General features: G+C 57.3%; 1 protein-coding gene across 2 annotated transcripts in view; it reads right to left on the bottom strand.

Annotated features, from left to right (window-relative positions):
* KLF13 (KLF transcription factor 13) overlaps positions 1-10166 on the bottom strand; it is an 80642-nt gene extending 70476 nt beyond the window's left edge. The window contains exon 1 of one of the 2 annotated variants that reach the window (XM_069466692.1): positions 9198-10166. In XM_069466692.1, the coding sequence (XP_069322793.1) occupies positions 9198-9783 (586 nt within the window). In that variant the 5' untranslated portion in view covers positions 9784-10166. The remainder of the gene's footprint in view (positions 1-9197) is intronic. The other variant, XM_069466691.1, reaches the window with a different exon arrangement.
* Between the last annotated feature and the right edge of the window lie 2120 nt (positions 10167-12286).

Genomic DNA, 12286 nt, shown 5'->3' with positions numbered 1-12286 from the left:
CCAAAGGAGAGAGGCATCCCCCCAAAATTTTCTACGTAACTTAACCAGCCTTAAAGCCAATAAAATCCTGGTGTGGTGTTTACGTAAGTGCTTCCAGCCTGTGGACCTCAGCCAGCACTCTCCTGGCCTGTGGCCCTGCTGGCTGTGGCAGTGGGGGGGTCCTCTGTGCCACCTCCACCCTGCCTCACCAGGGCCTGGCCACCGCCTAAGAGAAAAATCAATGAATCACTGAAATGTTCCTCCTATAAAAGGAAGATAAATGTTTATTAAGAAATTATAGGAACCAGGTCAGCCATTTTGGTAACTTAGTCATTCGAGCTCATTAAAAAAAAATCAAAATAGAAACCCATCCTAGAAACTTGAGAGGATGGGAACTTCACTAGCCACAAGCACTTCAAGCCTTAGCGCAGCCTGGTTGCCAAGGTAACCCAGTGTTTACCTCTAGTTCTCCTGTGTAGGAGGACCATGTCTGCGACCAAGAACAGTCAACCAAGCCACCTTCTCTCAACACCCCAAGGGATGGGCCACCAGGGCATCCCCAGAGGGCAGAAGGAGGAAGCCACAGCCTCCCCCGTAGGGTCTCCCGGACTAAGCACAAAGGAGAGGCACCTTCACCCACCCTCCTCAAGCCCTGGGGCCCTGCTCCCCTAAACACCCACCTGCTGTTTGTCCTGAGGGCCAGAAACTCCTGAAGGCAGGTTAGAAACACAATCAGATCTCAGAGCACAAGGAGGAGTCCATGAAGCGAGGACCAGGCTAGTCTGCACCCTCAGCCCGGCAGCCAAAGAGCTCAGCCCCCATCCATTCAGGCCAGGGCCGGGACCTAGGCTGCCAGGCTCCCTGGTTTGTGGAGGAGGAGAGGAGAGACTCGGGTCAGAATGGCCCCAGATGAAGTGCCCCCATCAGGGACCAAGAGTACGAACCCTCCAGCTCAGCTCCAGAGTCCTCCCTCCACCTTGAAGGCTGGTCCTGCCTGCACAGCCACAGCTCAGCACACTGCTGCTTCCTTCCCTGCTCTGGCAGGGATAGGCCTTTAAGTGATGCAGCCCCACTGGGGTTCACAGGACCAGGAGAAACAAACATCTCTGCTGCAGCCTGCGCCACCTGGCCAGACGCCTGGGGACTGGTTTGCTTCCAGCAGAACAATTATTCTGAGAGTTGGCTGCATGGCTGACCACGTGTGCACATGCACATACAAGCATGCATACACACACATCCGTGTACACACACACGCAAATACAGGCACACACACACATGCACATACACACACTCACACATAAATATTAACATCTGTCTTCTGAGCCCATGTGCAGTGCTGAATGTGCAAAGGAATTTAATGCTCGGCTCATAATTCAGGGCAATGAGGAAGATCAGGGAAAGGGAAATAAACGTTGAAGTTTATCAAAGGCTAAAGTGAGTAAACTTAAGAATGATGTAATTTGTCCTAAGCAAAATACTGACATGTAATACCCAGTCCATCACTAGGGCAGCTTCAAATCAGTACCTGTAAGTAGCCAAGGCTGAATTTCCTTTAAAATTGAAGGCCTGACGGTCATTCAGGACAACCACCTGCCTTGCCACCAACACTGCACAATACCTGTGACGGCAGACAGTAGTGGCCTCCTCGCTTCACCAGTCACAAAAGGGACATGACATAAAATGCTACAGCTTGATGAAAGGTGGCATCCTACAGAGCCGCTCAGACTCACCCAGAGAATGCCCTGGCACTGTAGGCCAAGCGACAAAGCACAGCCATGCGTCATATAATGTTTTGGTCACTGACAGACCCCACAGACAACAGTGGTCCCACAAGATTATGGTACTGTATTTTTACTGTATCTTTTCTATGCTTAGATATGTTGAGATACACAAACACCACTGCGTTACAACTGCCCACCGTATTCAGTACAGTCACACGCTGTACAGGTTTGTAGCCTGGGAGCAACAGGCCACATCATACAGCCTAGGGAGCAGGCTCTACCATCTAGGTTTGTGTAAGCACATTCTACAATGCTCACAAAATGACAAAATCGCCTAACAACGCGTTTCTCAGAATGTATCCCGTTGTTAAGTGATGCATGACTGTAATTTTAGAAAGGAGGGCTTGCTGTGCAAACAGAAAAAGACAGTTCTCTGGAAAAGGCAATCAAACCTCAAGAACCCACCCTAACCATGCATGGCTGTAGGGGGCCACAGTCCCTGTGGACCCTTGCTTGCTGCCGAAGCCACCTCCCACCACATCACCTGTGCTAGGAGACAAAAATGGCAACTGACGAACAAGCCCAGGAAAATCCTTCCAAAGCAGAGGAGGAAGCAGGTGAGGCCTCAGCAATGGGATGGAGGGGACCTGAGTCCCCACCCACTCTGCCTCAGGTCACTCGGCACCCCCAGTGGGAAAGGGCCACAGGGTGGAGACAAGAACACCAGTAGTGACAAGCAGGCAAACCAGACATGGCTGGCTGGTGGGGAGAGGAAAATCAGCAGTAAGTCTGGAAAGCAAACAGGCCAAAATGTGTCAACCAAGACAACAGACAGCAAAATGACCAGACTGCCCATCACTTCTACACGTCTTAGATTCATGAGTGGCAACTACGTAATTAACTCACAGTTATCATCCCTTATTCAATGAAAACACGCTCGGGTTTGTTGTTGGTATGATGCCCGGGTGCACCAGGGTGCTAGCCCCAGCTCCCAGACCCTCTCCGGGAGCCACACTAGCCTTTGAACAGCTCACCCAGCCAACAGCCCAGATGAGCAGCCTTAACCCTCCCGGTAACCTGAGGCCAACAACCTGTGGGCCCCTCCCAGGGCTCTGAGACTCACATATGGTTTTTCTCTGTTTGCAATCTCTGTTCCAACTCTTTCTTGCAAAAACCCTTATTCATGCTCTGCCATTACCTTTAACTTCCACCTACAACCCCAAGTTCCCTTTATTCTTTTTCTTTTCAGTGAGCATTTATACAATAAAAGAGTTAAAGACAGCGAAAAGGCTCAAAGGAAGAATTTACAGGAGGAGGAAATTCCTGGCTATTTCACAGGTCCTGCACATACTTGGGTGTGGCCCAAGACAGACTCTCTGGTCTCCTTAACCCACGCATACTTGGAAAGCCTCCAGGGAGCACCTGCCCACCTCCCACCCTGCCACAACCATCCACAGCTTGGACGCAGCCCCAGCGGTGATTCTAGCCCCTGAGAAGAGCCACTGACCTGCCCTGGGACCCCACGAATGAGTGGAGAGGTCCCACCTATGGAACCACAAGGCCCTCGCTGTCCCAAATGGCCACGAGGCTTTCCACTGTGTTCAAGGCCTCTCCTTACTAGGAGAAGAAGGCAGATGTGTCCTCCACCAAGGCCGGGCTAGGGAAGGATCATCTGACTGCCAGCCTTCCAGTGAAGATCCCACCCAGAGCCCCTAACCAGGCTGCTCAGTCACCATCTCACTGACCCCCTCCCACATCTGTGCAGTGGCTATGGCGGGAGTGGAGGGGTTAGGGAAGCCGCTGGGCTCCCCAGAGCTCACTTCACCCTCAACTCATTCCTCAGCTTCCTTCCAACTGGCCCGTGTTTACAAAAGACAGGCACTCGCCAGAACTCCACCTTCAGAAGCTCCTTCTGAGATGGGAGCCTGGAGCAGGCACAGAGCCATGTGCTCTTAGGCAAGTGATTTTTGACTGGGGCCCTCATTTTTCGCAAAGTTCTTCCATGATGCACCCTGGGCTCCAGCTCCGAGGAGATAAGCCTCTGCCCTGTGCCCGGGGACTGAGGATCACCCACCCACACAAAGCAGGCCACGCCCTGTGGCAGCAGCACAAGGACATTTAATCTGAGGCATCAGGCCTCAGTGCTTCTCCAAACAGGTCACCTTGGGACAGGCTGGCCAACGGCCACACAGTGTGGCCAAGTTTCTGGTTAGCGAGTGTTTTTGTGTGATGAGCTTCAAAAACAGAGAACGATAAACAGACACCCCCCCCCCCCGCCCCATCAAAAAAAAACCCAAAACAAACCTGTGGAAGCGTGCCCTCTCTCCTGTCTGTCCAGAATATGTGATGAAAACTAGGGACTTGTCAAGGCTGTGTTTCAGGCCCTTGGTGCCATGCTGTGTCCCCCGCCCCGGTCACAGACACACACACATACACAATGCCCAATAAGCAATGGCGACCACAGCCCAGACCCAGGTCAAGAGGGGATCAGGAGCATCATGGAAGACACGACAGAGCCAGGTGATTAAAATGGGGGGCAGAGGGGTAGATGAACAGCCTCTCTACCACAGCCCTAGTTCAGCTGAGGAAACTCTATGCCTCCCCCAAGAGCCTGACTCACAAACAGCTGATCCACAGTTGCTGGGGGTGAAGACAGACTCTAAGATCTAAAGCTGAACTAGAAATCAGAGGTTCCACATGGCCACCATGTTCCAGGTCTGGATGCTCGGTTCAGCCACGGTAATGAACAAGATGACATGACACATTCACTTACACATGTATATATGTACATATGTCATATATGTGTATACACACGGGCGTGTGTGTGTGTGTGTGTGTGTGTGGTCAAATGGCAGAGCTTTTGGCTGGCTGAGGATTTCTCCTGTCTCACAATAAATGCCTACTGTCCAATCAATGCCAACAAGAGTAAGAAGCTGGAGTTCAAGTATCCGTTATACTGGCCCAGCGCGGTGGCCAAAGCCTTCTGAACACCTCTCGCTCTGGGGACTGCACTGGCAGCTGTCTATACCACACCAAGCCCGGCCACAAGCACAGCAGCTGCTTTTGAGCTGCCAAGCTGGAGAGTTTATTAATATTGTGACGGGAAGTGGACTTCTCAAGAAAATAATCTCATTTGGGGCTACCAAAGGAAAGAAAAACAGGCTCAGGTGAGGTGTGTAGACTTGGGTCAATAGTTGTTTTTTTCTTGAAAGCATGTAAAGCCCCACTTTAAGAGTATGGCCAGCTGCAGGCCCTCCCAGGCCTGGGAGACAGGCTGCCTATGGCCACCAGCTGGCACTCGGGAGGGCCAACCAAGAACACACTCACAACTACCCCTTGAGCTGGCTATAAATACCATGAGGAAACATTTTCATTCAGAGTAAAATTAGGGTGTCTTGTTTGTTTGGGGAAAGGAGCACCTAAACCTCCCCCAAATTGTCCTTTGACTTTAAAAGACTTTATGAGGTAGAAGCCAACCAGGTAAACAGAAAGAATTGAACCTGGTAGACCACCTTAACCACATGACCCAACAACGGGCTGAGCTGACATCCTGTGCTCCCTCCACGGTACAATGGAAGTGCCCAACACCATTTATGTAGTATTTTATACCACAATTTGGTGTAAAATACCAGGTCTTAATCCTACAGAAATGTCAGATCCTCTGTGCCAAGACAGACAAACACTGAAGTCCACTAATGTAAGGCTTGTTATAGCAAAAAACAAAAAAGGCAACATGGCTGTCCTTTCTATGGATGAAAGGTTAAGTAAATTATGGTGTAGCCATATAACCACACTTTGGAATACCATGCAGCCATGAAGAAGAATGAAGATGCCTGTTTAGGCAAACACACACAACAAAAGCCTAGCAAAAGAATATGTTTGTTAGGATCCTGCTTATGTATTTTTAAAAAATGTCTACGTGGATGCACATGTATGTATATGTGCAAATCCATTTAGAAGGTCTGGAAAGAGATGGCACCAACACAGGGTACTGGTGGTTAGCCGGGAGTCAGGGGGAGAGACTTGCATATTCTGAGCATACATTTCTGTGTTGTTGAAGAGGTTCACAACTAGAGCCACTGCAGCCTGGGTGATGGGGGAAAGCCCTGGCCTGAGCATGTCCCTGAACAAAGTGCTGGCCATCATGGCCATCAATGAGCCTGGCTTTGCCCTGGGTAAAGGAATTCCCACCCAGTTACCCTCCACTTTGATAGGCAGGCTGACTTTCCCAGGCAGCTGGGCCTGCCAAACCCCACCACTCCAGACAGCAAGCAAGAATCTCTGGATGTAGGATGTAGGACCTGGCAGGGTCAGGGAACTCAGCTACCCTCAGGAGGCCCCAGTCCAGCCTTTCCTTCTCCAAGTCCTCAAATTTCCACTCCAAAGCCTCTCAGCTTCCAAGAAAATCTGCTCCTGGTCTTTCTGCTCCCCAAAGCTAGTCTTAGCAAGCTTCCTAGGTCTGGGCTGAGAAGTTCTGATCAGCCAAACAAGAAGTGGCTTGAACTGTAAAGATGTTTTCCTTTGTTTTGTTTTATTGTGCATTTGCCATAACATCAACAATTACCCAACTGTGACAGAAGGTAATCTGTCCACAGGATGACTACTGGGAGAGTGGGAGACCACACAGCTAACCCATAACTGGAAGCTCTCTGCAAGTAGCTGTTCAGGGGGTTGCAGTGGGAGATCAGAGCAGGGCCATGGCCAAGGGATGCCTGGTGCCCCCAGAGTCAAGGCTGACCCTTGCACCTTTCAAAGAGTCTTCACATACATGAACTCATTTCCCTGAAAATTTTCCAGGTAGTCAAGAAAGACATCTCCAAGCTGTAAGAAGGTCTGGGAATCCATCCCTGGCCACAGACCTAAACAGCACAGAGCTCCTGGCTACCATCTTGGCTAAAGTGGTTTTGATATTCACCCTCTGCCATGAAATCACTATGGGTCCTGGGAAGAGGGGTCCTAGTGGAGCAGAGGGCCTGGCATGACCTCAGTCATTGCCTGCAGAGACTAGAACACTTCTGGAGGCCCACAAGCCAAACCACAGCCACTTCTGAACCTGTCTGCAATGAAGCCATCCTAGTGTGGCCAAGCTTGTCTGTCACCCTGGCCACCTTCTCTCTTCTGTGGGCTGCTCCCTTCTTCCCTATGAACACAACCAGTGACTGATGCTCTGCGCACCTGGGCAGGGAACTTGAAATGGGCTCCCCAGAGGTGTCCTCCACCAGCTGCTGAACCAGACTGTCTCCAGGGGCAGGTTTTTGGGATATGCAATTCTTACAATCAGAGTCACCTGGGGTACCAGTTAAAACGCAGTTCCCAGCTGCAGGCTGGAACTGGATGTATGTAGTAAGTCAGCATCCAGGGCCTGGAAATCTGCATTCTTTCCAACCCTTGCCGCTATCGCCCCCCCCCCCCACACACACCCCCGCAGGGAGCCCCATACACTCCTGACTCTGCAACCAACCACCCTGGAGATCGCGCCTCTAATCTCTGCTCACCTGAAGGGCGGAGCAGGTTCCCTGCTCTAAGAACTAAGAACTGAAGTACACCGCGCGGCAAAGAGGGTTGGTTCCATTCTCTTTTGCCTGTCTTGAGTTTCTAGGCACTCCAAAGGGACTGGACTCAACCCCATGGCGAGAGGCCCGAGTCTCCAGCGCCCCTGCCCCAATTCTCTAGCCAACGGGCTCGCTCAGGGCCAGCACAGGCTGACCGAGGGGGCAAGCCCACCAGGAAAACATCCCAGGGCTGAGGCCGGGGCAGAGCCGGCCCCGCTCATGACAGCGAGCCACTCCGCCAGTCCAGCCTCTCCGCAATTCTCGAAGCCAGCTACCAGGTGCTGCTGGGTGGGAAGCCACCTTGAGACCGCCTGCAGGATTTCCCAATCATTAAGTTCCCAGCCTAGAAGGAGCCTCGCCCTCCAAAAAAGGATCTCAGCCCCAGCCACGCCCCAAGCGCTGCCCCCATTCTATACGCAGGGTCCGCCAGGTTGGGAACCTAGCTTGGCCTCTCACGGCCACACCCACCCAGGCGGCAGCGTTCCCAAGCAGAACTCCGAGCCTTACACTAACCTCACCTCTCTCCCAGCCCACGCACCCTTAATTGACCCGGATTGCCTGGAAATGGCCTCGCTTTCACCCTCTACCCCCTCACCTGCCACGTGGTTTGGGGTGGCCACCGCAAGGGGCCAGGAAGCGAGAGGCAGAAAGTTAGTCCGAGATCCGCCCGCCTCACCTGCGACCTCAGGCCCGCTCAATTCCAAATGTACGGGAGAAAAGGGCCTTCAGCTCTAGGGTATCGAAGGCTGTAGTTTCTTTTTATGCCTTTTAGTCAGCATGGGAGCTAAGTTACAAATGAGAAAACGCAACCCTTGGTAAGATGGTAGCAGTATTAACTATTTGGGTTTCCAACCTGCCCCAAAGGTGGAAGAGTTAAGTGTCACAGAAGAGTTTACGCGAGCTAAGAGAAACAGACGATTTTTTAAACCAAACTGAGAGAGGGGGGTTGTCATCCATTAAAGTGTTTGTGTTGAAATTTTAAAAAGAAAAAAAAAACTGCCATAGATGAATTAAGTACAAAGATACTGGCCCGCGCGATGGAACTACTACTCCGGGGTTGGTGGGGGCGGGCGGCGGTCAGCACCCCCCAGGCTCCGGGCTCAGGCGGCCCGCCCCCGTGCAGGTGCAGCCTGCCCGCATCCGGCCCCAGGGCAGGTGAGTGCCGGGCAGGGAAGAGGACCGCGGTCTCGCCGGGCAGCAGGCAGGGCCCTACTTTCTGGAGAAAGCGCCGCCAGGCCCGGAGCCCCTCGGGTAGGGCGCGCCCTCGCCGGCCGGATGGGCGGGGGCTCCCACAAAGAGCCGCAGGCAGGACACAGGGACCCGGGACCGCCCCCCGCGTCGCCCAGCGCGGTCGCTGGCTCTAGCTACGACAAATTAAACCTTAGTGCGCTGGAAAAATTACAGGAAGAAGAGAGCGAAGAATGTGCCGAGTGGCCAAAGGGAGTCCTGTCCCTGCGTGAACTTCGCCTGCCGCGCGCCTGGGCCGTCCCCTCCCCTCCCGAGCGCGCGGCCAGCCGGCGGGGGAGGGGAGGAGGAGGGACTCGGGAGAAAACACCCACCCAACCCCCTGGCTCCCGGCGCCCCACCGTCACCAGCGTCGCCTGCGGTCCCCGCCCGCACCTGCCCGCGCCGCCCCCCAGTCTGGGCTGGGTCCCCGCCCCCGGCCCAGATGACGACATCCGCCCCCGCGGCCCCGCCCGAGCGCGCCCGGGGAGGGGGCGTGCCCGGCGGGGGCGCGGTCGCCGAGCGGGCGCCGGCTCCGAGAGCCGGGACCCGCCTCACGCCTAGCGCGGGGCGGCTGTAGACGGAGCGGCGGGGGAAGGGGCGAGGCCCGACCGTCCTCGGTCCTCCAGTGCCCCGCACCCGGCCGGCGGCTCCGGGGGCGTGGCCGGGCAGCTCACGCCGGCCCAGCTGCGCGCTCTGGAACCCGCGCCGCACCACTGACCTGTGTGAGTTCTCAGGTGCGCCTTGAGGTGCGAGGATTTCCCGTAAACTTTCTCACAGCCCACGTAGTGGCACTTGTGCTTTCTCTGCGGGGACTCGAGGTCGGCACGGCTTCGGCTCCGCCGACCCCTTTGTCTGAGGCCGGGCTCGCCGCTCCCCGCGGGCCCCGGCTCCCGCTCCGGCTCCAACCCCGCCTCGGGCTCAGGCTCGCTCCACGCCGGGCTGGGGGGCGCGGCTGCAGTGCCTTCGCCGCCGGGGTAGGCGGGCTCGGGGGCTGGCGGCGGCGCGGGCGGCAGGCGACAGGGGGTCCTAGCCTTGCGGGCCGCGGCGCCCTCCCTGCGCTCCCCCGGGGCGGGTGCCGGCGCTTGCTGGTTGAGGTCCGCTAGGATCCGCGCCACCACGAAGAGCGAAGCGCTGTCCTTGCCGTCGCGGCGCTCCTCGACGCGGGGCAGCGTGGGGGTGGTGGCGACGGCCGCGCCCTCGGGCCGGGACTCCGGCCCCTCCCGCGGCCCGTGCACGACCGCGCGGCTTGACATGGACACGAGGCACTCGGCGGCGAAGTGGTCCACATAGGCGGCGGCTGCCATGCTGCGGGCTCCGGCCGGTGGGCCGGCGGGAGTGCTCGTCGTGGCGAGTCGTCAGCGGCGCATCCGCACCCACGGTCTCTGGAGAGCGGGCGGGGGACGGGGGCGCGGCGCGCCCTCTCCTCGGGCTGGGCTAGGCTGGGCGCGCAGCCGCCTCTGCCGTCACCCGCGCGGCTCCGCGTCCGTGAGGCGCCGGCCCGGCCGGGCACCAAAGAGTGAACGCATGGGGGGGGCACGGGCCAGTGGGTTCTCCGCGCGGCGTCAGGGCGGCCTGTCCTAAGGATGCAGAGCGGCGACGTTAGGGACGACCGCGCCAAGTCGCGGCCACAGCTTCGCCGCGCATTGTGGCAGGCGGGACAGCTGCCGTGCGCGCCGCGGCTCGGTGTGGGCGGCCCGGCCCCGGGGGTGGGCGGGGCCGGGGCCACATCTGGACCCGACGTCAGCCCCCAGCCACATCCTGGCGGCGCAGGTTACAGGCGGCAGCGGCCGCGGGGAGCAGCGCGCGCAAAAGGGGCGGGGAGGCCGGGGCGCGCACCGGCGGGTCGGTGCGGTCGCGCGCCCGCGCATTGGGGGAGGCGTGGTCGAGGGCAGGGGCGGGCCCCATTGGTTGGTGAGTGCACGGCGGGCCAATCCAGGCCGCTAGAAGGGCCTACTGGGCTGCCGGGCCTGCGCGCGCCAATGGGCGTGCCCCCTTGGCCGGCGGGAGGAGGGGCGGAAGTTGGAACCGGGCCCTGAGCACGCTGACGCACGACGTCCGCGGGCGGCTGGTCTGGGTGTAGCCGCTCGGGGCTGCTGCCCGTACCCCCTGCAGCGGAGACCCGGCCGGGCTTTTTCCTGCCAGATCTTTTGTGTGATGACAGCCTTGAACGCTAGCATGGAGAGGAGGGCTCTGGAGGATGCCCTTTTGTCCCTCCAGCCCCGCCCGCGAGGGGCGCGGGCGAGGAGGCGTGTCCGCTCTGGCTAGGAGCCGGGCGGCCGGCCTCGCCTAGGGGCGGAACAGGCTAGTACCGCAACCGAGCGCTGCGGGTTTCCCGGGTGGCCGCGCCCACAGCCTCAGGCCGGTCGCCCCCTCCATGCTCTTCCCTCGCTGACCTCGGGGAGTCGGCGCGGCACAGGCGGGAGGGAGGTCGTGGGTGGGGCGGGGCAGCTTCCGTGGGAGGGACAGGGCGCTCCCTGGGCGGCTGGGGACCCGGAGCGCGGCCGTGCTGTCCTTGAGCCTGGGTCAGCTGGAGCGGGACTGGCCCTGGGCTGGCGGTTAACCTGGCAGCCCGGGTGACGTGCTCACCACAGCCTGTGCTTGCAGAAATGAACTACGTGCCAGGGCAGCCGGCACCGCCGTTCAGGGAACGCGGGGCCCCTTCCTCCTCCTCCCTGTCCCAGGCCCGCTGCCAACTTCTCTAGGCTGCCCCTCTCCCACCGTGGCTTGGGAGGCTTCTAACGCCACCAGCTGCGAGGACCCCGCCCACCGCGCCCCACCCACCCAACCCTAGGCTGAGCCCAGCCTGCTGCCTCCTGGCCTGGGCCTGGCCAACCTGCCCTTGACTTTCACCGGTACCCCCACTTCCCACCCTGTGGCCCCAGCTACTCTCCAGGCCTAGGCCCTCACGGGAGAGACCAGTGAGTAACTTCCTGCCGCCTGGTAACCCAGCTCGGTAAACCCCTTTTTGCCTCGCCCTTTTCAGACCCTGGCTGGCAGCCCCTGGTTCATTGTCCTTATTGGCCATTCCAAGGAGTCAGTCACTGTGCTGAATCCTGAGAGGACCAGGAAGAATGGAGGTGGCCCAAGCACTGAACCCCAAATGGGGATGCGGGGGAGAGTCATTCTGCTCACAGGGGCCCAGGCAGAAAAGACTTCACTTTTCAAGAAACCAAGGGGGAACTGAGACAACCATTCTGCGTTGCATGTCATGGTGATCATAACCTTGCATGGACGTTTGAGCACTCTGGGTGTCTGTAACTAAAACCCTAAAATTCTCTCTGGCTGACAGAGTTGATGCTCTCTGGGGAGACTACTGAGGTGCTGGGTGAGGTTTCTCCAAGGGGGTCTGTGTTTGGCAGAAAGTAATCGTTTTTCTCCCAGGCAGATTGTGTTGATGACATTTAAGAGATTTGTGTCCTGACCAAGTAATGATTCAGAATGTTCCTCCGTTCCTGCCACATGTCACCATCAGTCACTTCTTCATTAAGAAGGGAGCCGGCCCTAAGCTGACTTACCAGCCACCCATACCCTCCCAGCCCCTCTGCAGCCAGCAAAATTCTGCCCAGTCTTCAAGATGAGGCATCTCTCCACCTCCATGACCCGTACGGGGTCCCTCCTGGCCTGTATACACAATCGGGGGCCTCCTACGAGTGTACACTATTCTAGACATTGGGCTACTATGGCATGAACAAAACAACCCTGTCTTCGTGAGGGGAAGCCAGCCTGGGTCAAGGGTCCTTTGCACTAGCACACCCCTGCGCAAGAGTTCTCCATGAATGTGGCCTCCGAGAGGGTTTCGGATTGTGG

The sequence above is a fragment of the Eulemur rufifrons genome, chromosome 3 (genome assembly GCF_041146395.1).
Source record: "Eulemur rufifrons isolate Redbay chromosome 3, OSU_ERuf_1, whole genome shotgun sequence".
Classification (NCBI taxonomy): Eukaryota; Metazoa; Chordata; class Mammalia; order Primates; family Lemuridae; genus Eulemur; species Eulemur rufifrons.
This window is presented reverse-complemented; position numbering and strand designations above follow the sequence as displayed.